General features: G+C 42.4%; 1 protein-coding gene across 4 annotated transcripts in view; it reads right to left on the bottom strand.

Moving 5' to 3' along the window:
* Window positions 1–24,174, bottom strand: part of CLTA (clathrin light chain A) — a 137,392-nt gene that overhangs the window by 20,796 nt on the left and 92,422 nt on the right. Inside the window, exons 5-6 of one of the 4 annotated variants that reach the window (XM_086961667.1) lie at window positions 22,513–22,566; window positions 20,355–20,390 (exon numbers count right to left, since the gene is read on the bottom strand). The exons of 2 other annotated variants lie outside the window; for them this stretch is intronic. In XM_086961667.1, the coding sequence (XP_086817793.1) occupies window positions 20,355–20,390; window positions 22,513–22,566 (90 nt within the window). The remainder of the gene's footprint in view (window positions 1–20,354; window positions 20,391–22,512; window positions 22,567–24,174) is intronic. One more of the 4 variants, XM_086961668.1, reaches the window with a different exon arrangement.

Genomic DNA, 24,174 nt, shown 5'->3' with positions numbered 1-24,174 from the left:
TGGATTGACTGTCTGGCTTTAGGATGGCAGGGGCTTGAGAGGGGCAGTGGCTGCAGAGAGCATGATGGGTCAAGGTTGGGCGGAATACACATGGGCTGCATTTAGAGTAGTGGGAGATTTCCTTGCACCTAAATGTACCTGGTCTGCCTTGCACAATGCAGTCTCCCCCCCCTGCCAGAAAGCGGCACCAGTGAGGACAGAACTGGTTAGGGCTGAGTACAGACACACACTGCCTCTAGAGAACAAAGGATTTGGAGGTATGAATATTTGGGCCCAGACCCCAGAACTTTAGAACTCTTTTGGAACCAAGAAGACTGCCAAGAAGAAGAGCTGGAGAAGATGTGGGCGGTACCTACCACTTTGCTGTGCGCTTTGCTGTGTTGGTCTGCAGAGGCTGCTTCTGTCTTGGGCAGTGAAAGGACTGGACTTGAACTTTCTGCAACTTGCTTTTTGTGAGTTTCTCCAAGGGTTTGAGGTACAGCTTGCCCCCTATTCAAGACGTTTCAGGAACAGAAAAGACTTCAAGTTATTCTGCCTTCAGCACTGGGGACTGTGAGTTTTGTGCTGCAACATAAGAAAAAAAACCGGACGCAGTATGCTATGCCGCTGCCGACTCAGTGTCCCGAGGGCACGCCGCAACGCAATCATGGTCTCACCGACGCCACCTGACACCGCAACTGAGGCGCTGCTTGCACCACGACCTTTGGACACCGCACTCTGCACCGCCTTGCGACACGAGGTTGCCCTGGTATCACCGTCGCCGCTGCTGCTTACACCGTGGTTCGAGGGCACCGCTCGTAAGTTACATGAAGCACCATCCTTATCCCGCACAGTAGCCTTGGCCTACTGACGCCTTAGACTCCAGTTCCTCAGCCGACAGCGCTTCAGCGATGACGACGGCGCTGCTTGCACCCTGGCCTGCCAGCACCAAGACTAGCACCACTGCACTTTGCACCGCAGCACCAGCCGACGCCAGCGCTCCAGACTTCAAAAGCGAGGAGTTCGATCTGCAATACGTGTGACTTCAAGTGCCCGAAGACTCCTGGACAGATCTCTGGAACCAACTCCGGCTCTTCGAGAGGTCGCAGACACCCTGCATTTCTAACGGAACTGTTTTGCGGGTCTTCACAACACCGTAGCTGACCCGCGACGCCGGGGTCAGCCAGAACTGTTTGGATTTGTTGTTAATAACGCCGTGATAGCCCCAGACGGAGCTCACGACTTCAAAGAACTTTATTTCAAGTTTAATTTTATTGTTTTTGGTCTTGTCTTAAGTATATAAAAATACTGGATATTTTTCTAAACAGGCGTGTTGTCCCTTTGTAGTGCTTACACTGTATAACTGTTAGTTATGTGCAAATGCTTTACACATTGCCTCTAAGATAAGCCTGACTGCTCGTGCCAAGCTACCAAGGGGGTGAAGCAGGAGTTGTTTTAGGAGTGTAACTCCCTTATCCTGACTAGAAGGAAGGGTTCCTACTTGGACAAAGGTGCAAACCCTTGCCAACTAGAGACCCCCATTTCTAACACTGCCCATATGTGGCAGTACTAGTTAACGCCCCCCCCCCCCACTGAAGCCAGAGAGCACATGAAATCCTGTTTATAAGGAGTGGGGTGGATTGGGCCATTGAAAAAAAACTTTGGTGGCGATTGTGTAGTTATTAACTTTAGAAACGCTAGAGTTGTTAGAGGTATCCATATAAAGATGGGGGTACCAATTATGGATACACAAGACATGGGCATACTTCCATTGTGTTTTTTTTTTATCGTCACTTAGAGTCCAGGTCAATGCTCTAGTGTTGCACCAAACTCACAAAGACAGAGGGTTACTCCAAGTTCGCATTTGCTACATGGTTCAGAATTTGCAGTGCCTATTAGATATGAGGCATTGAGTACATTAAATAATGACTCAGCCCTGATCAAAGTTATGCTGGGGACCCTAGGAATTATCAGACAAGGGATTTCATAACTATTCAGGCAAACCGGCTTCCTGCAAAAGATTTTACATTTATTACTCAACTGGTAAAGATCATTTTAGCTCTTGCAATACACCTATATATGTATCAAACACTGCCCCTGTATGTCAGCCCTTAGAGGAAGGGGGTTTCAGTTTGCAACATGGAATGTGAATGGGATATTAAATAAGATCGGGAATGCCAATTGGGTTAGTACCATATCTGGCTAGGAATTCATATGTTTACAAGAAACTTGGTGCATAAGCCCAGTACATGTAGAAGGATACTCCTCACATTTTGAAGCAGCTCAAGGTTCACAAGCCAGGCGAGCTAGAGGGGGACTACAGATACTTATTTCTAATAAAATGTCTACTAATGTTCAAAAGGTTGCATCAGGGTCCCCATACACAATTGCTGTGGTGAAAAAAAGAGGGAAAGACCTGATGGTTGTAAACTTCTATATTAATATCTTTGATTATACACGTAGCAGTGTGGCAATAGCCCTTGACCGTGGCCTTGAAACCTTTTTAGCTTCCATCAATACAAATTTTGCACTAGTGTAGGCAGGAGATTTTAACATCCAGGCATGCGGAGTATCTACCACCCAGGCATGAGGCCATATTTTCCAGGATGGCGAGGGAAACAACCATTTTTTCCATGACTAGTATGGGGAAGCATCAAACCGGATCATTTGCAAATATGATCTCCAATTACTTAGAGGGGGCTGTGGTCCTAATGGGTACCTACCTAGTCCCAACCTTTACTGGGAGAAATGTGTATTCTATCATAGAACATGTATTGGTTTCTGCCTCCGCCATTGGTATGTGTGGTAATCTTGGTGTCGCTCCCTCCATATTTAGTGATCATAATATACTTACACTATCGTTTTTCTTCGGGGGCAAAAGGCGGGACTCATTTGATCTAATAAATAATATTGATTCCACTAGGACAAATGGTGTAAGAATCAAGTGGACAGGCGCTGATCCACGTATGACCCTGCAGAAAATAGTAGAGTCTAACCGTAGGGAAATAACCTACTATCTTCAGGATGAAATTGCCTCAAATATAGTGATTGAAACCTTCCGTTATATTACAATTTCCATCAAATCACCCAAGTATCCAGGCACATCAGGTAACAACAAAAAGGGATGGTTTGATGGTACTTGTACTAAAGCACTACAGTTACTTAAGTATGCCTTGTCTAAATCCCTGCGAGACACACCAACTACCAAATCCCTTCTGAGCGAGTATAAATTAGCTATAGCGGCCCGGAAAAAGACAATTCAGGGAAGCATGGGAAAACCTGACCATTTCTGCAAAAATCTGGAATACCAAACTTTTCTGGGACACAGTAAACGCTCCTTTTTTAAAGAATGACGATATCCCCGAGTTTTGTTGTTTTACTCCCTCCGATACATTGGTGACCCATTTCTCTGGAATGTTTAGTAACAGTGGTGAGACGATGAAAGGGTCTGATTGGGAGCTGTGTGAGGGGAGTCACCTGCCTTTGAACATCACTAATGAAGTTCATCAGGATATTCAGTTAAAAATGCTTTTAAGAATCAACTTAATCTGTACAAAAACACTGTAGCGAAAACTAAAGACAACTATTTTGCTAATAGCTTTCTTCTAGCAGCTAATAGCACCAAAGCTATATTCAGCTTAGTAAAGAGTCTGTCCAAACCTGACTATGCTATTAACAAAATTCCAGTTACTCAAGCTTTATGCGATGCGTTAGCTTCTTATCTGTAGGATGAAATAAACAAGATAGCTAGGGATTTTGATCCACCACCAGTGGTGGAAAAACCTGGTTCTCAGTTGTCCAATGCTGAGCAGTGTTTTCTGCCATCACCAGAATGTAAGCCCAGCAACCCAACCATTTTAAAACACGGCCAGCATACTCTGGATTGCTTTCACATTCCGGACGAGGAAACATTTGATACCTCAGCCAGGGGTATCACCTCTGGGTCCCCCCATGACCCACTTCCCCACAGGATCTGGAAGGAATACAGGGCCGAGCTCTTTCCCTATTTACAACAGATCTGTGGTCTATCTTGGAGTACGAAGGAGGTCCCTAAAAACTGGAAGGAAGCAGTTGTGACCCCTCTTCTAAAAAAATAAACACGCTTGACCCCGGGTGTGTGGCCAACTATCGGCTAATTTCTTTATTGCCATATCCTGTTAAAATTCTGGAACACATCGTCAGTAAGTCTCTATCCCAGTATCTTGAGGAGTATTAGCTCCTTGATGAGATGCAATTTGGCTTTCGGCCAAAGCACGGTACTGAAACAGCACTTGTCACCGTGCTTGATGATATGAGGATGTGGGCGGACAGTGGCCAGTCAGTGATCTTGGTGCTGTTGGACATGTCAGCGGCCTTTGACACTGTAAACCATGGTAGTATTGGAGAGACTTAAAGACCAGGGTGTGACTGGTCGCGCCCTTGACTGACTTTGCTCTCATCTAACAGACAAGACACAGACAGTGTGCCTTCAGCCGTTCTCCGTTAACAAGTCTTCCTTACGACATGGGGTCCATCAAGGCTCAGGGATTAGTCCTGTGCTCTTTAACATCTATTTTCAGCCTCTCATTCCACTTATTAGATCCTTTGGAGTGGAGGTGGTGAACTATGCGGATGACTCCCAGCTCGTGTTTTCCTTGAAGGGAATGATTCCATTTCCCTGGAAAGATTTCACAAGTGTATGACTAGCACATTTTTTGCCTAACTCTGCTAGAACGCAGGTTGAGAGATGCGTAATTCTCATCAGACTGGATTACTGCAACTCTCTATATCTGGGTGCGCCTAACACCCTTATCGGGAAGCTGTACAGAATACAAGCCATTGCAGCGAAACTTGCTTTAAATAGGCAGCGAGGGACCTCAACCACAATAGCCTTGCGAGATTTGCATTGGCTGCCGATCCACCAGCGAATTCAATTCAAAGCTCTATGCACGGTCTTTACGGCAGCTCATGGAATGGGCCCTAAGAACCTGCAAAGAAAATTCAGCTGGTATTCTCCAACTAGAAACCTTCGTTCTGCTTCTGCATTTCTGATGAAGGTAGTCGGGTTCAGGCAGTCCAGAACAGGTGGCAGATCCTTCTCGGCTATGGAACACTCTCCCTTGGAATCTACGTCAGGTCCAAAGTCTTATGGATTTCAGGAACAAGTTGAAAACGTTTTTATTCCCTAGGCTGGAGTAATTTTTCCTTCTGACATCCTCTTTTTCTCCCTTCCTGTATCACACCTCGGCTGCCCCCATCAACTTCTGGTGGGGTCTCTATCTTTTTTAAGCACCAGGATACCCGTCGAGTAATAGAGCACTAGATAAGCACCTCATTACATTACATTCAGGCGAGCGCCGGGGGCTGGGTGTCCCAGTCAATGTTTTTGAAACTGCGCCTGAATTATGGGGACCTATTTTAACTAGGGTGCTTAATTCAGCCGTAACAGACACGATCCCACAGACATGGGGAGAATCCATCATCGTCCCTATATTTATAAAAAGGGGACAAAACAGATCCAAAAACATCTCTCTATTTCGCTCCTAGACACCTCCCTGAAAGTGAGGAGTAGGGTTTTATTAAGATTGGAGGAATGGGCGCAAGAGCATTTAAACCTCAGTGCAGTTTGGGTTCAGGAAACAACTTGGGACTATCGAGCAATGCATTAACTTAGAGTTACTCATCAGCATAGCAAGTATACTAGAGCTAAGGCAGGTACTCTTTATCTATGCTTTGCAGATTTAAGCAGTGCTTTTGATCTGTTTGACCATAATTTACTCTGGCCAACCTAGATTTCTATGGGAGCACCTAGACCGATCATTGGGTGTGTCTCCCATTTGTGTGAGAACCCAACCAGCCAAGTCCGCTTTGGCGCTCGGGGAGGGGGGTTGGGGGGGGGGAATGGTAATTAATACCATTTAAAACATTCACCATGGTCTGTGGGCCTAAACCCAAGTCCTGCAAATCGTTTTTTTATTGACCAAATTCCAATTAATACAGTTTATTCCTTTTGCTATTTTGATATTTTATTTTCAGGAAATGACTTATGGTCACCACAACATATTTTAAATACTAAAATGAGTAGGGCAGCCCAAGGGATTTTTCAATTTACTTCAAAACTAGGGAATCGATCAATTAACAAAATGATAGCCATTTATAAAGCAAAAGGAGTGAGCACAGCCTTTCATGGGGTGGGGCACTGAGGTTATGCAAATAGCACAGCCCTACAAATAGAATAAAGTCCCTTTTAAAACGTTTACTATACTGACCATTCTCTGCATCAAACACTATTGTGCATCATGAGGGGGGACTATGGTTTTTAGAGGATCTTTTATTGGTTAAACCGCTACTATTGTGGGCTTCACTTTGGGACAGGGAAGAAACGGCTTTCACTAGATCAATTATTTTAAACTGTTTAACCCTGAATGATGCATTAAGAATTCCCTGGTTATTGTATATTAACTCTACCTCGAAAGGCTGTTTAAGATATCCATTTGGTCAGATCCTTCGAAAGTATTGTCTCTTACAAAGAAAGGTATCAAAGAATTCTTTTTCCAGCACAGACTGGATCTTAGATCAATGGTTGAGAAGAATAAATCAATGGTCGCCTTATATAAATCTTTTAATTTGGAGGAGGGAGGTAATACATTCCTATCCCTTGTGACTAATGTACAACATTGTGTTGTGTTGACAAAACAGAGATATGGCATTGTTTACTACCTAGTCACATTCCTAAAAATGAAGTCTTGTCACCTGATAACATACCATGCCCTTGTGACAACAAAAGTAAACAAAGCACATTGAACTTTCCATTGTTTTGTAAATTTCATAATAATTTTAGGTGATTTTATCTTAAACTATTGTTTGTTGCTCAGAACATTAGGTCTCACAAAGTAGCAATGACATTTTTGGTGACGCTAGATAATTCTTCAATATGTTACGTCGCTTTGTTTATCTTGAAATCGATTAATGCGAGGAAAAGTATTATGCTACAGTGTAACAAATGAACAGTTTTTTTCATAATTGTCACTGTAATTATGTTTTTCAATCGTCTTTTTAGATGTCCTATTTTGCTTGTACTTTTATGGCTGTTTTCTTTGACAGCCGAATAAAGATTTAAATGAATGAATGATGACATCCTGCCACACCAGGAGGAAAAACCTCAATAAGTCTTTGAAAACGTTTAATTATAAAATATTTAAGGGGTAGCTCTTCTCTGGATCTGCACTGACTGCGGTAGAAAGAAACAAACCAACATCAGCTCGTTGGGGTGGTACCTATATAGGCACCACCCCAAAGCTTTTAATGTGGATCCCGCCATGCGGAACAGTACGACACAACCTACTAGCACGCAGAGGTACTGCTCAGAAAAACATTTCCGGATACAGTTTGACACCTGGGGATAAACCTAAGGTAAGAATCTGCGGCTAGAAGTCTCTATCAGATGCTATTGACATTACGAGTAGGTCAGGGCATAATTTCAATTCCAATAGAGTAATCGGAGTAATTTCGGTAATTCCACATTTTGTTTTCCATGTGGACTATTAGAAGGAAACTGCTTAAAGATGGCACACATGTATATATTTGTAGAGACTCGAAAATTAAGTGCATCAAACGCTATCTTAACTTTTTAAAATTATTTAAAGTTTTATAGTCTTAACTTATTGTCTTCTACCCTCTGAATTTTAGACGATGTATTTTAGCATATATAATCACTAATGAATTGTTTTAAAATTGCTCATGTATTTTTACGTCCTTTGATGGTTAAAACTAACCAAAATAAAGTTTTTTGAATTGAATTGAATTCCACATTAGTTTAAACACAGATTTACTGATTGCGCGATTATCCCTGCTTGTGTAATTAAAAGTAATGAGGGACACAATCCTAACTCAAGAGTACATTTAGCAAGCGCCAGGAGCCACTCAAACTCGCTATTCGTGCTCTGTTGCATTTAGCACCATTTCTTACCGCAAAGTGCATCCTCACGTCCATGTTGAACATAAGGGTGAATTTTGCATTAAGAAAATAGCGCTAGAATGCAGGAGCACGTTGGGGGAAATCCTAGCTTTAGAGCACATTTAGCAGGTGCTCTAAAGGTAGGATTTGGGGTAGATAGATTAAATTGTTTAGATAAATTAACCAAAGAAAACAGGAAAATCTACTCTTTCTGCTGAATTTATTGGCAAGGAGGGAGATATGCATAAAATGGGTAAGCCCGGTACCGCCTACTAACGGGACATGGTTAAATTCAATTCTCAGAATGAATAAACTGGACAGGAAGGGGAAGCCTAGCAAGAAATATAACTTTTGGAAAATATGGGAAGATTTTCACCAGACTAACTTGTAAATATAATTCCTATGTTAAAATATACTCCATGTTACGCAACGTCCAATGGTTATGCGATGGCAATAAATAAACAGGCAAATGCCCGTTCGAGTGGCCTTGATGGCTAGCTCCCCGGCACCCCCCTCCCCCCCGACGGAAACATTTATTGGATATGGTAATGGAAACAAAGGCACCACCTCAAATACAAACACTAATGGTAGACTACCCAGCCAAGATCCAATAAAAGAAAGGGGCAGTGAAGGACCAGAAAAGAGAGAGGCGGAACCCCGACAACTCCCTACACATACTATTGCAGAATGAGGACAAAAGAAAAAAAAAAAAAAAAGAACAGTGGGTTTGGCGGACACACTTAACCCGTAGAGGACAAGAGGTCTGTGAACTACTAATAATGCTAAAATTAAAATCAATTACAAAAGTGAAACCCCAAACGCTTTTTGTGTAAAATAAGGGGCCTACACTGCACAAGTTGTTGTAAAATATTCAACTCAAAGAATTTCCCTACCCAAGTCTTCTTCCCAAAAACCATAACATAATTTATTCACAGCTTGGAATTTGATCTTTAAAACAAAAATAAATCAACTTTGACCACCAGATAATCAAAACTTGATGAATTCTAATCCTCATCCATAATTCATGCTACAATGAGATACTATAGTCACTAGGTTAGTCCTGCAGTCACACAATGTGCACCAATGCAAAATTGGTAAAAAGACAGAAAAAAATAAAGCAACCTGCCTATGTGTTTCGCGCAACAGGAAAAAGCTAGAAATGCAAAACAAAAACAATAGAGGTAAACTACTAGTGAATAATAGTGATACGGCTCGAATTTGGTACCTCAAAATATCTCCTGCTGCACTATAGTAACGCAACGGTTGATGGAATTGCTGCAGCTAGTAGTACTTCTGTGTGCTGTGAATGCTTACTGTCCCAAAGCTTCCTTCAAATAACTGGACAAGAAGCCATGCATACAGTCCATAATGTGTATGCTGCAGTGCAGCATGCTAGGTGGGCATGAGGGGCATTGAGAAGGCTAGTAAGAATGTGCCAAAAGACATGCACACCATTTCCTTCAATCCAGATAATTTGATCAAGAACTTTATAACACATGTTTAAGAGAAGCAGTCAGCTACAGTTATTTAATGAGAACATGCGACACTGAATCCAGAAGGTGGATAAACATATTGGTCAAAGCACGCTAATCTAAAATTAAGCCCAAGTGACAACTAAAGGAAAAATTACTGCTATAGCAAATCTGGTACTTTTGACTACAGTGATGGTTCTAAATAAGACTGTCTTTATGGGCTACCAAATACAGGTCTTTTAAAGAAAGAGCTTGATGTAGTACCCCAAATCATTCTGTTGTGGACACAGTGACAAAAGGCATTTCCCATGCCAAGAAGTCAAGAACGCAAGATGTCATAACCAAATAGTCTTGCAGATTAAAGCGGCAAGGACTGCAATAAAATACAGCTACAGACTAGGATATATGAGTGAAAACAGATCATTTTCCACCCTCTTAAGATAGGCAGTAATAGCTGAGAAATAGTATTTGTCGTAGTCTACAAGATTCCAGAGCTCTCTAGAAGCCATGAACAGTAATAGATGATCGGAGGAGCCCTGTGCCAAACACATAAAGGAATGCCAAAAGGTCCACACATTGGTGGGAGCCATGTGCCCTAATGCAAAACTGATGAGAGAAAAGAAATTACATTACTTCTAGCTGAAATTTGTCCAAATCTACATCATGTTAAGCCGAACAAATCGCTTGTAGCAATCTGATTTCCACCTGCCTATTTTCATAACCACTTCCCTGTCAAGCCCTGCCCCCTCCACGGATGTCGCTGCCTCAATTCTAAAGGAATGCACGCTGAAGTTTCCCTGGATTCCTGCTCACCAGATGACCCTTCACATTAACCTAATGAACTGGAATTCTGTCATGGGGACACATGAGTCATGAACGAGCAAGGGGGGTGGTTCGGCGTGTGCCAGGGGCATCCAGGGATCAAGGTGACAACAGGTAAAGTTGCCCTCATATTTAGGTTCCATTAGCCACCCTCCACCAGATCCCCATGCGAACAGCGGTGTGGGCTGAGTCTGTAAAGCTTCAAACTTGTGGCCACTGTCTGCTGCTGGCTTGTACTGGTCGAATCCGCCCTGCAGGCTGCACCTGTCCTGGGGGGCCTTCCATCCTGCGGCGTGGGCCCCTGTTTTGCTATTTGTGGGCATATAGCACTTTTATTCAAAAGAAAATAAAAACCAATGACAGCGTTGGTATATGAGAGGCAGATGAGTTAGGGGGTTATCTGCATAAGCCGTGTAAAGTTTAGCTGAAAATGTTCCATTTTCCAGTAGTATTTTACCCCCTCTCTGCATTACTTGTTTTAGACCCAGGTGCTTACATGCATTCTGGGACTTGTTTTACTTCTCCCAAAATGAATATAGGCTTACATTTTCTAGTGTGATCAATTAATGTTGTCTTAAAAGGCCAGCACAGTTTCCAGTTAATCAAATACGAACAAAATATATTAGCATGAGACATAAAGTTCAGAAGCAGCTGAGTTATTTGAAAACCATTTAAATGTCATGCTGAACAGGTGCAGTGAAGTGTAAATTCCCTTTATAACAATAGAACCCATTCAGTTATGAAATAGGGTCTTTATAGAATAACATTTGAATTGGGACGATGGACCACCAGATTGGTTTAAGAAATCCATGTGCTTTCTGCAGATGCACAAACTGATGGATTTATTCAGCCTTTCTGGGTTTTAAAAGAAGTACTACTGACTTGGGGGGTGTTAGCAACTCTCCTGTTTCGCTCCTCACGGGTGCATAGATGGAAAAAGCACTAAGACAATCCATAAGCACTGCCTCAACCTTACTCAAATTTAGGAAATAATTGAAGACACATCTGTTTAGAGGACAACATTGCAATGCTTTAACAATCCCATATCCAGTCACCTCTTCTACCACTTGTTGACTGTATGCCTGCTTGCCTTTTACAGTGTAAGGCACTCTGCTACCGTTTTCGCTAGGTTCACACTATACAATCGCCATACAATGCATTTGTAGATAATATCTTAGTTAAAATACCATCTAGCTGTCTACTCGAGCAGGGGTAAAAAAGCAAACAGTAGAACACTATTTGAGTCTTGCAAATAATTTGCTAATCTGCTCCTAGACTATGCCACACTAAATGCGTGTCCAGAAAGAAATACTCCTGATTTCAAGATTAGAAAAATATATTAGTTTAATCTTTCTTTTGCCCTCTTAAAAATAGTCCAGTCTTGAAAATATGCCACTTACTTTTTGACTATCTAGGAACTCATTTTGCTCTTAACTAACAAAAGAACAGTCAGCCAGGAAATTACTTCTGATCAATCCAATTAAATCTGAATTCATATTTCCTCTCCAGTAGCACCTACCACTCAGATATCCAATCCTGGCTTACGGACATGAATCGGGAAGGATTAACTCCTCGCTCATAGCCAGTGCCAAGTCCATCAAATCCGAAATTGACAGCAGGCTGGCACTGAAAAACCACATCACTATGAGAACTGTCACCACATGATATTGTCTTTCTCTTCTCTACACAGTAAAGCCATGCTGGTTTTCCAAGCCTCATCAAAGGGCAATGTAAATTTGATCATCCAAGTGTGCCCTGGTCCTCCCAGGATGGAAGCAATCCTGTATTGTCTTGAGGTCCTGCTGCATCAAACACAAAACTGTGACGGCAAAACTCTAGCACATTTTCAAAAATAACTTTCAATCTGCAGAATCATAGGTCTCCCTAGACACAAACCAGACAAGCATTAGCAAAGCCAAATATCTCAACTTTTGGACCTATTGGGCCTTTGCCAATGCTGTTTGCCCAAAAATAAAAAAAGAAGAAAAAGCATAATGATGTGGCCGCTGTTGCCAGTTTTGTCATTCTGTAGGTGCACACATACGTCACAACACATGCTCACCCCTAAAGTGTAACGTCCACCATTTTCCTTTTTTTTTATTTACATATCCTGGATGGCAGATGTCACTTGGATTGGTAAATAAAAAATATTGGGTTTAGCACAAAATAAAAGAGGGCTGCATGGGAAGGTAAAATGAGAGAAGTGGGTCAGAGAGGACGGAGAAAAGCAGTACATGAGGGAGAGAGGAACAAGAGGTGGGATGGAAGAAGCACACAATGGTGAGAATAGCACTTAGGGTGGTGAGAAGCATGAGAATGAACGAGTAGAACAAGAGGGAAAACCAAACAAAAGGGCAAGGAAAAACGCATGAGGGAGAAGCAACATAGAGGCCAGATGAGTCAAGAGAAGAGCACAGGAGGGCGAGAGCAACACGACGAGGGAGGGAGCAGGTGTTTGCTGGGGGAGAACCTCACAAGAGAGCTGGAAAACACATGCACCCTCATGGAGTGCTTAACCAAAAAGCACTCATCCTTAACCTTCCTAGAAGAGCAAACATCACCCCTCACCTCACAGCCCTCCACTGGCTCCCTGTCCAGAAGAGATTCCTCTTCAGACTCCCCACTCACGCCTAAAAAGCCCTCCACAAATCTGGTCCCTCCTACATCAACAAATGCCTGACCTTCACCCAACCAATCAGAGCTCTGCTCCGCCACCCTCGCCTTAGCCCACATTCCACACAAACGTCGATGTTGTTACGGTGACAGCCTTCTCCTACCTCGCCGCCGAGTCCTGGAACTACCTCCCCACCACCTGCTCTCTGAGGGAGTTCAGGAAGCAGCTGAAGACCTGGCTTTTTAAGCACCACCTCTCTCTGATCGAGGATCGATCAAACCACAGAGTGCCCGGAGACCCCCGGGGTGACAACCTGTTCCCCGATGATTGAAAGTAATTTTTTGCCCTGCTTTAAAGTCCTCACATTTTGATTCCCAGTGCCCTAGGTTTACACAGATGATTCATGTTTTGTTGCAGGGTTACAAGCCCAGCCCAGGGGTTGGGGGGGCAGGTGGGCCAAGCCTACCCAAATGAGCCCCCTGTTCCACTCAAGGTCCTTCACAAGTGGACAGTTGTCCTGTTCTTTCTTGGAGTGCTTTATGTGGTGCCTGCCGCGGGCTTTATCTGCCTAATTCTTTAAGGGATACTAAGCAATGACTGTTCATTGTTACAGGTGTGTAACCAGCTGTTTCCATGCACAAATGAACAATAGGGGTATCCTGCAACTCTCCCACTATAGCTGAAGAGACAAGCTTATCTCACAAGCTGCCTAAATGACAAAAACAGTACATGACATAAAAAAAATCTTGAAAGAATTTTGCCATTCCAAGAAATTAAAATGTACATAAAATTAGAACATGTGCAACTTTGGTAGTGGTTTGATTTTTTTTTTCTTGCTTTAATGCAAATACTAACTGGCTGCATAGTTTTAAAAGTAGTAATACCTTGTTATTTGATATATAGCAGTTTATAACACACTTTTGGCACTTCCAAGTACTATGACATTCACAGATATTTCTATTATTCACTTTGGGAAGGATGAAAGTCTGTGTTAATGGTTTTGTATAGCGTTAGTATATGTATAATTTCTGTGGCATTGGCATTTTTTAGCCCTGTAGTCTGTACCCTTAATACGCTTAAATAATAAAGAATCGGGTGAGTAAACATCCATTCTTTGGTGTAATTAAGCAATCTTAGGTTCAGTTTTACGTCATTGGTTCAAATATAGAATGATTCAGGCATGTGAATCTATGAAATACACCAATACTGGATAACTGCAGTTACAGGTATGTAACGCATTTCTTAGAGAGAGGAACAAATATTTCTCCTCTGAGATGCACACTGTTGCCTACATGGCACTAACCCAACTGACGAAATCACTTTCTGAGCCAATGCACAGATGAAGTTTCTGACTCTAAAAATAGCCTTTCTGATGGCCACCACATAATTACGAAGAGTGAGTGAGATCCAAGCTCTTACCACAAAATAATTTTATCTTCAAAGGCATAACGATAAGGTGGTAATGAGAACAAGCCCCAAATTTGTTTCAATGGTATTATCACATGTCCATGTTAACTGAACGATACAGCTACAGGCCTTCTACCAACAACTAAAAACACCGGCAGAAAAGGTGCCTACACGCACTGGTTGTAGACTATAATATATTATTTACAAAAGACTAAAGCTCTCAGGAAGGGGAAGCAATTTTTTTTGTAGCTAATACAAATGCAAGCAAGGGCTGCTCTGTCACAAAGCGTACCATTGTAAGATTTTCACAAGACAACAGGGGCAACACTCAAAGAAATAACACAAGCACATTTGACAATAAAAAAGGCGGCAACTTGGCGTTCCTCTGAAGTGTAATCCAAAAGGAGTATGTTTAGCCTACACTCGAATTTGCATCCAAGCCTCGGGATATTCTAGGGTAAGGAATCTATCACTAACTAATGTCTCTTACAGATATGTTGTTACACAAGTAGTAACTTGTGCAATATGTTTTGTTTTTGCGGAGTAGTGAAAAGGGGTGCTGGTGTATTTGTTTTATGCAATGGATTTGGTTGTATAGTATTGTTTGTGAGAGGAGGTTTTAAGGTAGAGGGGGTGGTGATGTGTTTATCAGTAGAGTGCATGTTGTGTGTAGGAGGGAATGAAGTAGAGGTAAGAGTCTTTGTCTTAGATTGGTTTGTTGCAAGAGTTAAAAAGTGTGGTGGTGTGCAGTGTATGTGTTGTGCGTTGTTAGTGATGAATGGATTGGTTAGTGGCATAGGATAGAGTTGTGTACTGTTTGTAGGTAATGGTGGGTATGTGTGGTAGTGGAGATAGAAGGGTGTATAGATGTGATTTGGTTGGTTTTGTAGTGTATGCTGGTACATTGGTTTGTGCATAGGGTTGTGTGTGGTGTACCTTTGGTGCAAGTGTGCTACTATGTTTGTGGATAGTGTGGGGTGGGTATTACTGAATGGGAACATGGGCAACATTTCTGGCCTTGGTCCTGACCAGTCTCGAACAGCCTAACACAGGTAACTGCCCTTGTCCTCTCTGCCCTTATCAGGCTCAAACAGGCAACTGCCCTTGTCCTCTCCGCCCAGGCTGAGACGCCCTAACCCTGGCCTTTTGTAGCCCTAGTAATCAGGTGACCCCTTCAGACAATGGGAACCCTAGCCCTAACACTATCCAGGCACAACACTATCCCTAAAATCTGGAACCAGTAGTAGACCAGGACTTTACAGCCAATCTTAGCCCTATTCCATGCAACCAATCAGTTGAAAAAATCCTGATCTCTACATCCAGTAGACGCCCTAGTCCTACCAGTAGTCCCAACCCAAGTCCAAGCAGCCAATGGCACAGGAAGCCCTAGTCCCTACTTCCAATAGAAAGCCTAGCCCTACTCTTAATCCCACACCTAGTCCAGCAACCAATAACACCAGAAGCCCTAATCGCTACTTCCAATTAAAGGCCTAACCCTTGCCCTAGTCCCAATCACCAATAACAGAGGAAGCCCTAGTCCCTACTTCCAATAGAAATCCTGACCCTAGCCATAGTCCCAACTCTACGTTGAATCCCAGACCGAGAAACCAATCAGAACCCTCAAATACCCAACCAATGTGGACAATAACCCTAATCCAATAGAAACACCAGATACAACCACCAATCGGTGTACACATGTACCAAACAATAGCAGACTATATAAGGTCCCAGCTACCTCAGACTAGGTTTGCTGGTCAGGAAGTTGGAAGCTGGTGCTCTATTCAGGAATCTCCTAGGAGAAAGACTGGCCCAATCCACACTTTAGACTTCTGCAGGTAAGTAACAAACGTGTTCTCTAACAGTACTGTTTGAATAAAACCTTACCCCCTCTCCTGGCCAAAAAACGAAGTGCACGCTCCCTATTAAATACAGTTTAAACAGTACACAGCAGATTACTGCTGTCTCAGCGCACCCTCTGATGTATAAGATCCTCGTTACCGGGTGGGGTGGGGGGGGGGGGGGTGTTCTGGTTTCACTGACTTGTTAACACAAAATGGTGGCTGGGGGTGCACTGCTTAACATAAAGGTCTTAGCGCAGAGCAGAGGAGAAATTTGGAGGGAAAAACTGGTAGGCCATGGGAATGAGAGGGAAAAACTGCAGATTTTGGACTGCCTCAAATTGTAAAGCGCTCTGATATCCTTCGGGATCAAGTTCGCGCTATATAAAAAACTTTATAAATGAATGTGGAGAACTTTGCAGTGTGAAAAGGAATAATTACTTTAATCACAAATACTACTTTCATTTCCAGATATATCCACAGTGGTGGATACCGAAAGCGAGATTTGCCTGCCATTCAGCTGACATCATGATCTGGGTGGCTAAAAAAAATTGACCTTTGGGAAGGTTTGATTTTTGAAACCACAAGTGAAGAGAACTCAAACTATTGCTATGTACTTTGACTGTAGCTCCTGTAGTTGGCCCCAACATAGAGCTAAATAGTAAATCCTCATCCAGGGGTGAATTCTCTGATTATTATCTACTCTCTCGTGAAGGGTAAGACATTCTAAGACATGTCAACTAGTCTATGGCATGGAACTAAATGGCTCTTCTGGAAGTTTTTGACAAATGCGTTCACTGAGGGTTGCGTATGAAGCATATACTTTAGGAGGCTTCACTCAGTTGTTCTTAGTGGCCCCCTGTTGAAGAAAGGTTGTACATGCACATCCCACAGATGTACATGGGAACCCAGTACAGAAAGCACGACCATGAACACCCTTGTTCTTGTTATAGAGTTAAATTTGCTACATTGGTAGAGTTGCCCTATATCTAACCACAGGTCTTAATGATGCTGCTTTTTGATGGGCCTTTAAGCATCTTGAGGTTTGTCAGTGCTAACCAGTCCCATTAATTGGACTGTAGAATCAACCAAACCTTTATAAAATTGAAGCACACTTCTCTTTGACATCAGAGATCAAGATAGGAAGTTAATTTGCCATTTCACAGGTGCAGGTTTTTCTATATTGTCCTAATTTCATAAGATTTAACTGGCCATTAAGTTAGAAGTGTTCAGTTACATTAGCCACTGAGTGGCATTATGGAAGCTACGTTTCGCTGATAGGCCCATGTTTTTGCTGCATTATAAGCACTTCTATATAATACTATTTTTTGTTGGTTCACTAATATGTTTTCTTCTTAAGAAATCTATGAGGAAGACAAAGGTGTCAAATCTTTACCCTAATGCCAATATGACGCTGAGGCACTGCAGTATGGTTTCTGATCATCACAAGATGTTCCTCTTTCAGTCTACAAGTTTAGTGTACAGAGCTCTAAATTATTTCTCATTCAGACTGTTGTTGAATCCATACTATAGTTCACTGGTCTCCAACAACCTGCTCTGAAACGAACTGGTCCACAGCACAAGTGCTCTGCACACAGCTGACGAACCAGCTTAGAAAATAAGCTTGGGCTGTGCAGTTAGAAGGATAAATTAAATCTAGAGCCTGCAATATTCTTTCACCTTTTTAGGCAGTACCATACTGGAAAATGTTCAGAATTGGATTTGGCACAGTTTACAGACAAAGGTATTAATATTAAGAGACCAACGATTCTGCTATGGCGAGTTGGAAATGACAATTAACTCTCTCTCTCCTCACTAACCAGGACTACACTGGAGCTCATGGAGCTAATTTCCAGGCAAATTGTGGGCAACTCTATCCCTTTCTGATCCACAGTCTCAAAAAGGAATGCAGTGGCCATGCAGTCAGTGCCTGACCTTCCACTTTTCTCGCCCACTATTGACCGTTATTGACCGGTCTGGAACTGTTAGTGTAACCTAATGTAAACCAGAAAAATGGGACTACCTATCCACTTTTAGGCTGTAAAACAGAGACAAAAGTATAAAAGTCTGCAGGTGCCTGGGCCTTAGTGTCACTGCACATGTTGTGCTACTAAAAGCTACATCCCAGCTGTTAGTGACTGCAGAAGCTCTCCTCTCTTGCTAGTGGTTACCAGTGCCCTCCTGTTTGCCCATCGGTGGCCACGTTGCTCTCCTCTCTCTCTTGCAGGAGGGCAGGGTCCTCCGTACACTAGCTATTTGCAAGAAACAGCAGCTGTCAAAGGCAACTAAAAATGTAAACTAAAGCATGTGAAAACAGAAACTAGGTGCCCAGCAGAGGCAATACCTCCAGGCCCTTCCCCAGCTGTCTATTCAGATGAACTGCTAACAGCATGGCAGTCTTGGGTGAAGAGCTGTCAAGCCAGTTTAGCACTGCTTCCATCCCTTGAGGCGATCAAGGATGCAGGTCAGCACTGACAGCGTTCTGTTAGTGGAAGCATGTTGCAACACCACTTGCTCGATATCATATAGGGGACACCAAATCACACTTCATAGTGCACTTAGCACACAGCTCCACAAGCAGAAGCACTGACAAAATGACCTCGGACTGCCATCTTAGAAGGGCACCATGCTGCCATTCATGGTACAGTTCCTTCACATCCTGTTTGCAGACGCAAGGTAATGAAGCGGCATATCTGCCGTCTAGGAGGGTCTGGAACTACACTTTATGGTACAGTTCCTCCATGCATTGTTTGTCAAAACAAATCAGTATACCAGCCAACTTGGGGAAAAGGGGGAAGATGGTGTTGGAGGATCAGAAGAACTTAAGGGTTGTCAACTCTGTATCGCCACTACATCATCGCATGCAGTACATATTGATTGTCTAGTGGACTGATTCAAAATGAATGACACTCTACCAAAAGAAATAACAGTGCAAGAACACTTCATTGCCCATGCTCGGCAGTGTACATTCTACTTCATAAGCGCTGTAACATAACTGGTGTCCAATCAAATGCCAGTAAAAGAGATCAGCATAAGAGGGGGCAGAAGACATTCTTCTCTAAACCACTGTTTAATGCCTTCATTTGAAATTGAAAGAGATTTAGCATTGACTAAATAAGTCTATAGGTAGACTAAAAAATGTGATTTCTCTGGGAGGCCCTGTTCCGGGATCTGCTTCTTAAATGAGAAAACCTGGAAATGGGCTGGGATTTTGAGATGCATGAGCTGGATGTGTTGTGTGTGCATGAAGTTGTGAGGTTTGCAACGGACACCCATAGAAATGGTTTTTAAAGTGATCACGTAATTTTTAAGACTCAAGAACTGAATGAACCCAAGCTGGGTCAGGAATTAAGTCATTGGAGAGTGGGGGCTTAAGATGACAGAAAATAACTTGAATGAGATTTGCTTTAGTGAAAGGGATGCTGCTTCTCATCACTATATATTTTCCAATGCCCTTTCAATTACTTAGTATCTTTTTCTAAGATGTCACGTTCACCTTTTGCATTTAACACATTTGCCATAAAGTGGATTCATTTTCTTTTTGCTCATTTCTGATAGCCTTTCAGCACTCTCACACTGGTACACATTGTCTGGTCGTGAATGTGTGATCACAGGATTAACAGGCTCAATACAAATTAGCACAATCAGCAGTACAGAAACAGAAGCAAACTGCATTGAGGTACTTTTTCTGAGACTGAAAACCAACACATATATACATAAGGAGTACGTGACATTGCTTTGCTTCAAAGGGTAGGAGATTTGTACTATAAAATAAGAAGCTTGGAAGTCGCAGATCATCATATCATTAATGGCTTGTTTAGTACTCATTGAAGCCAGTTTAGTAAAACGTAATCTGCCTTTGCTATGTGACTGTGTATTTCCTTTTCTGATAGTGGAAGCTTATTCTTTTTTTGTACTCAATATAATTTGCAGCTAAAAAAAATTTTGGAAGATAAAAGTTAATCAAGCCATATACTTAAACGTGGAAGAATCTCCTTTAATTCTTGTGTTAGCCAATTTGAGGGAGAGTTGTCGTGGGTAGGAAAACACCTTAAGCAGGCATGAAACTAAAATATTGTACTATTAATCGGCAAAAAAGCAGAAACGGGGGAAAAGAAAGCAATGAGGATGGTTCTTGCATGAAGGGGTGTGGTGCACAGCTTGACAGACAGGATTATGATGAGCATTTGACAACGTCACTGGAGACAACAGGTCACTGCAACAACACTGCTATTAAATTCATGGGACAGACAGTGCAAGGGGGCAGTGAGAAGATTTTACTTAACTGTTCTAGGCTGTAGCAAGGATGATTTATGTTTGTGCTTAAAGGTGAGGAAGAAAAGAAACAAGGAGAGAGTTTAAGTCAGATACAGAAAATGAAAAATGAGCTTAATGCAGATGATAAGCTGAAGGCATGCACTAGTTGATCAGTCTACTTTAGGGAACATGCTGGCAAGGTTTTTTGCACTTTCAGCACTACGCAGCCCTTCTGCTCGCAACTCAGCTTAATGTTGGGTCTCAGCAATGGGGTGGACCAAAACTGCCAATAAGCATTTTAATAATCTGCATTGCCCATCAGCAGCCAGACTAAGCATTTTCCAAATAAATTCCACACATCTAACAGACCAGTCGGTAAGTTGCATTTGTTTTAAAAACTCCATTCGATAAACCATTCCCCCAAATGGCAGCACACTTAAAAATAGCACTGTTCGAAAATGTTAGCTTGCACAAGGCAACCAGTTTGCGGCTCTCACCATACATTTTCAATTATTCTGCAAATGGTTCATCCGCGAAACAAAGCCTACGAAGGGGGAATAAGTGAATAGAAAACAAAGAAAGCAATTGCATAAGTGTTACCTAGTAACTGCTGTCTTTGTAGTATTGGAGCACTGAACTTTGGTGTTATTCATGTATGAAAATGTGTTAAAAATTCCTCGTTTTTCAGTTTCAAATAAGAGCTGCAACTCCTGAAGCTTACACCAAAGTTTTTCTTTTACACTTTAGGTCCTATGAAAATGTCAATGTACATCTGAAAATACGGTATGTTTACATTTCATTGCCCTAATTTCTGAGGCTTCACAGCAATTTTGTCAATTTCCTTCATTTTGGTACAAACATGAGTATATATTTTTTACTTCTCCTTTGCAGAACTTACAGGAGATCACAGAATTGCAGGCTGATGATAAAAGATCAGATCTGAGGCACATTTGTAGCAATTTCAAGGTAAGTTAAGTGTGAAAAACACAAATTAAGCAAAACTAATAGAACAAAAACTACAGCTAATTTAAAATAAACCTACTTCTCTTTCCTACCTGCCCAAAATTACACCCCCCCCTTCTCACCCAACACCCACAAGCCCAGAGGTTTGAAAATCAAGTGGTCCGTGAACCCAGGAACTGGGTTGCATTTTTTGACGGTTAAGAGGAGCGTCCTCTATACAGCTCAATAATCTCAGAACTCCGTATGATATTGAGGAGTGTGTTTGAAGCAGTCTTCCCAACTCATCCCTATTTGTTCTTATGCCATTAGAGGTCTTTATGTCACCTGTGGTCCAAATTGTGATGACAATGTGTTAACTTCTGAATTCAACCAGTCTCACCTACTCTTTTTGGTTGAAGTCAAAGTAACAACAGTTGAGAGCTGCTACAGTGCATGAAAATGATGCCAATAGCAGATTAGAAAACCTCATGACATCAGCATTGACCTACCGACATTTAGTATCCAGATGATGCAGAATTTTGTCATTTTTAAAAAGGTGATGCTAAATTTTGAAAGCAATGTCTATTCAGGAGAGATTTGTATACAAACTCAGTTTACTAAAAGCAGTTTTGTAATGACAGAATTAACATAAAATACATTTCAAGCTTGTTCGCAAATCAATCCAATATCCTGGTCTTGCAACTTATGAAAGACAAGAAGATAGTGTGGGCCACAACAAATCCCATCTGTGGCCAAACATGTGGATGACTAAGAAATTTGCCCAATTGCTGAAACGCTTCTACTAAAAGATACCCAAGGAGTTAAGATTTGGGATATACTCCTTAAGGCAGAAACACCTGTTAACTTTGATCTGCATTTGCTCTATGCGCAATTGATGTAGACAGAGTTACTAGAAGCCCATGCTCATCTGCAGTACACACAATAAATATGATTAATGAATGTCTTGCTTCCTCAACAAGAATTGGAGACTAGACCTTCTCTAGTAAGTCAAAGGTCACTCTTTAATCTCATGGTATCCGAAGGTTTTGCTACATGATAAGTAAACTACCCCTGCCCAATAAGAACTCACCTGTTTGAAAAGCGGAGTAAGCTTGTAACTTGTAATCTTTTTAGTAACATCCCCAAAATAGAAAAGAATACTATTAACTACTGCTATTAGAAAAATGCGGGGTTACGACAGAAAAGCAATAAATTAACAGAAGAATTAGTAGTTTTGCAACATACACATAACCAATCAGGTCAGCGAAGGGTTGTTTGTAGAATCCTTCATCAGCCACCCTAGACAGCAAGAGGTCCGAAAGGAGCGCAAGCAGGTAAGGAAAAAGAGAGAAAGTGTTGAAAAGAACAGAAAACATTTCCTGCAAGCTTCAGAGATGGGCTACTACTTTATTCCATGCAACAAACAGTTTTGGACTAAGGCACTGAAATAAAACAGACGGTTAGAGAGATATAAGAATTAAAGAACTGGCGATTTTTGTAAATATTTGAAAACAGACTTTTGGTACTCACTTGAGCATTCTACTCTGCTTCCATCTGAGCCATGGACATTTACAAACGACCTACCCTGTAATGACTAAGCTGTGCCATGCTGGCCTAGTTTTGGTGGTTTGAAAACTAAATTCCAAAGCGGCTGGCTATACCTGAAACAGTACATAAGATGAAAATGCTCTATCTGCCCCTCACAGTACCACTCACTGCCACTATATGTTTTGCTTTATGCTGACCAACAGGCACGGTTTTGTAACTTCCCCCAAGCCTTCGAAGTTGAACAGCTTTATGGTAGCATTGTGACAGTGAACTCATCAATACTATTTAGCAGACCTCACCTTATTTAAGGGGGCAAAGCCGAAAGTGTTTCAAGAGGGCAAGGAACAATAACTAGAATAACCAACTGCTCCATGGTCAAAAATACACTTACTATATGAATGTGCCAGTTGTATTACGGAACCATGCATGCAGTTACCCCGCGGTCAGTACAACAACCGTGACTACCAGGCATCATGAGTTTCTAATGAATTTTCACTGTGAAGGCATATGCGTGGCAAAAAAATAACGGGTTAGTACTATATATATATATATATATATATAATGACGAAAGGGACCACTCGGTACTAAGTGATCACAGGACACAGCAGGGATGATTGAGGGAGCCCTTTATTCACTGGAAGTTGCGCAGCATGATGCATTTCGGCGTTTCCGCCTTCCTCAGACGCCGCTCACAACAGGTAAGGTGCCTTCTACCCACTTGAAAGTTCTACGGTGCTCCCTAAGCAGGAAGCACAGCTGACCCTGCTCGATTGGATACAGCTGTAGTCAGGTCCGAGACCACAGCTCCCAGAATGCAGTATCCTGACGGTTGCAGAAGCAGAGTTCAACAGTGTGCGCTGTAAATACCGTGTCAAGGGGGGCCGGATGGCGGCAGGCATCTTTCCAAAATTGCAATGTCCGGGTTCCCTCAAGTCCCCACACGCCCCATCCACGATTGCAGGACACGTCGGGCCACGGAGAGGTCTGTGTTCAGTCTTCTCCCCCGTGTAGTTCACGGTCCGCACCCGGCAGAAACACCCTGTGTGTCCCGGTCTCATGGAGGTCCTGGGTATTCAATACCTTGATAAAGCAGAGTTTGTTGCCAGATAGCTCCCAGGGCACTTTTGAAGGGCGGGTCCTAGTACCGCGTTCTTCTGGCTTCACGCGGAATTTATGACGAAAGGGACCACTCGGTACTAAGTGATCACAGGACACAGCAGGGATGATTGAGGGAGCCCTTTATTCACTGGAAGTTGCGCAGCATGATGCATTTCGGCGTTTCCGCCTTCCTCAGATGCCGCTCACAACAGGTAAGGTGCCTTCTACCCACTTGAAAGTTCTACGGTGCTCCCTAAGCAG

Source organism: Lissotriton vulgaris, chromosome 3_1 (assembly GCF_964263255.1).
Source record: "Lissotriton vulgaris chromosome 3_1, aLisVul1.2, whole genome shotgun sequence".
Taxonomy (NCBI): domain Eukaryota; kingdom Metazoa; phylum Chordata; class Amphibia; order Caudata; family Salamandridae; genus Lissotriton; species Lissotriton vulgaris.
The sequence above is the reverse complement of the archived record's forward strand: the minus strand, read 5'-3'. Positions and strand labels throughout refer to the sequence as shown.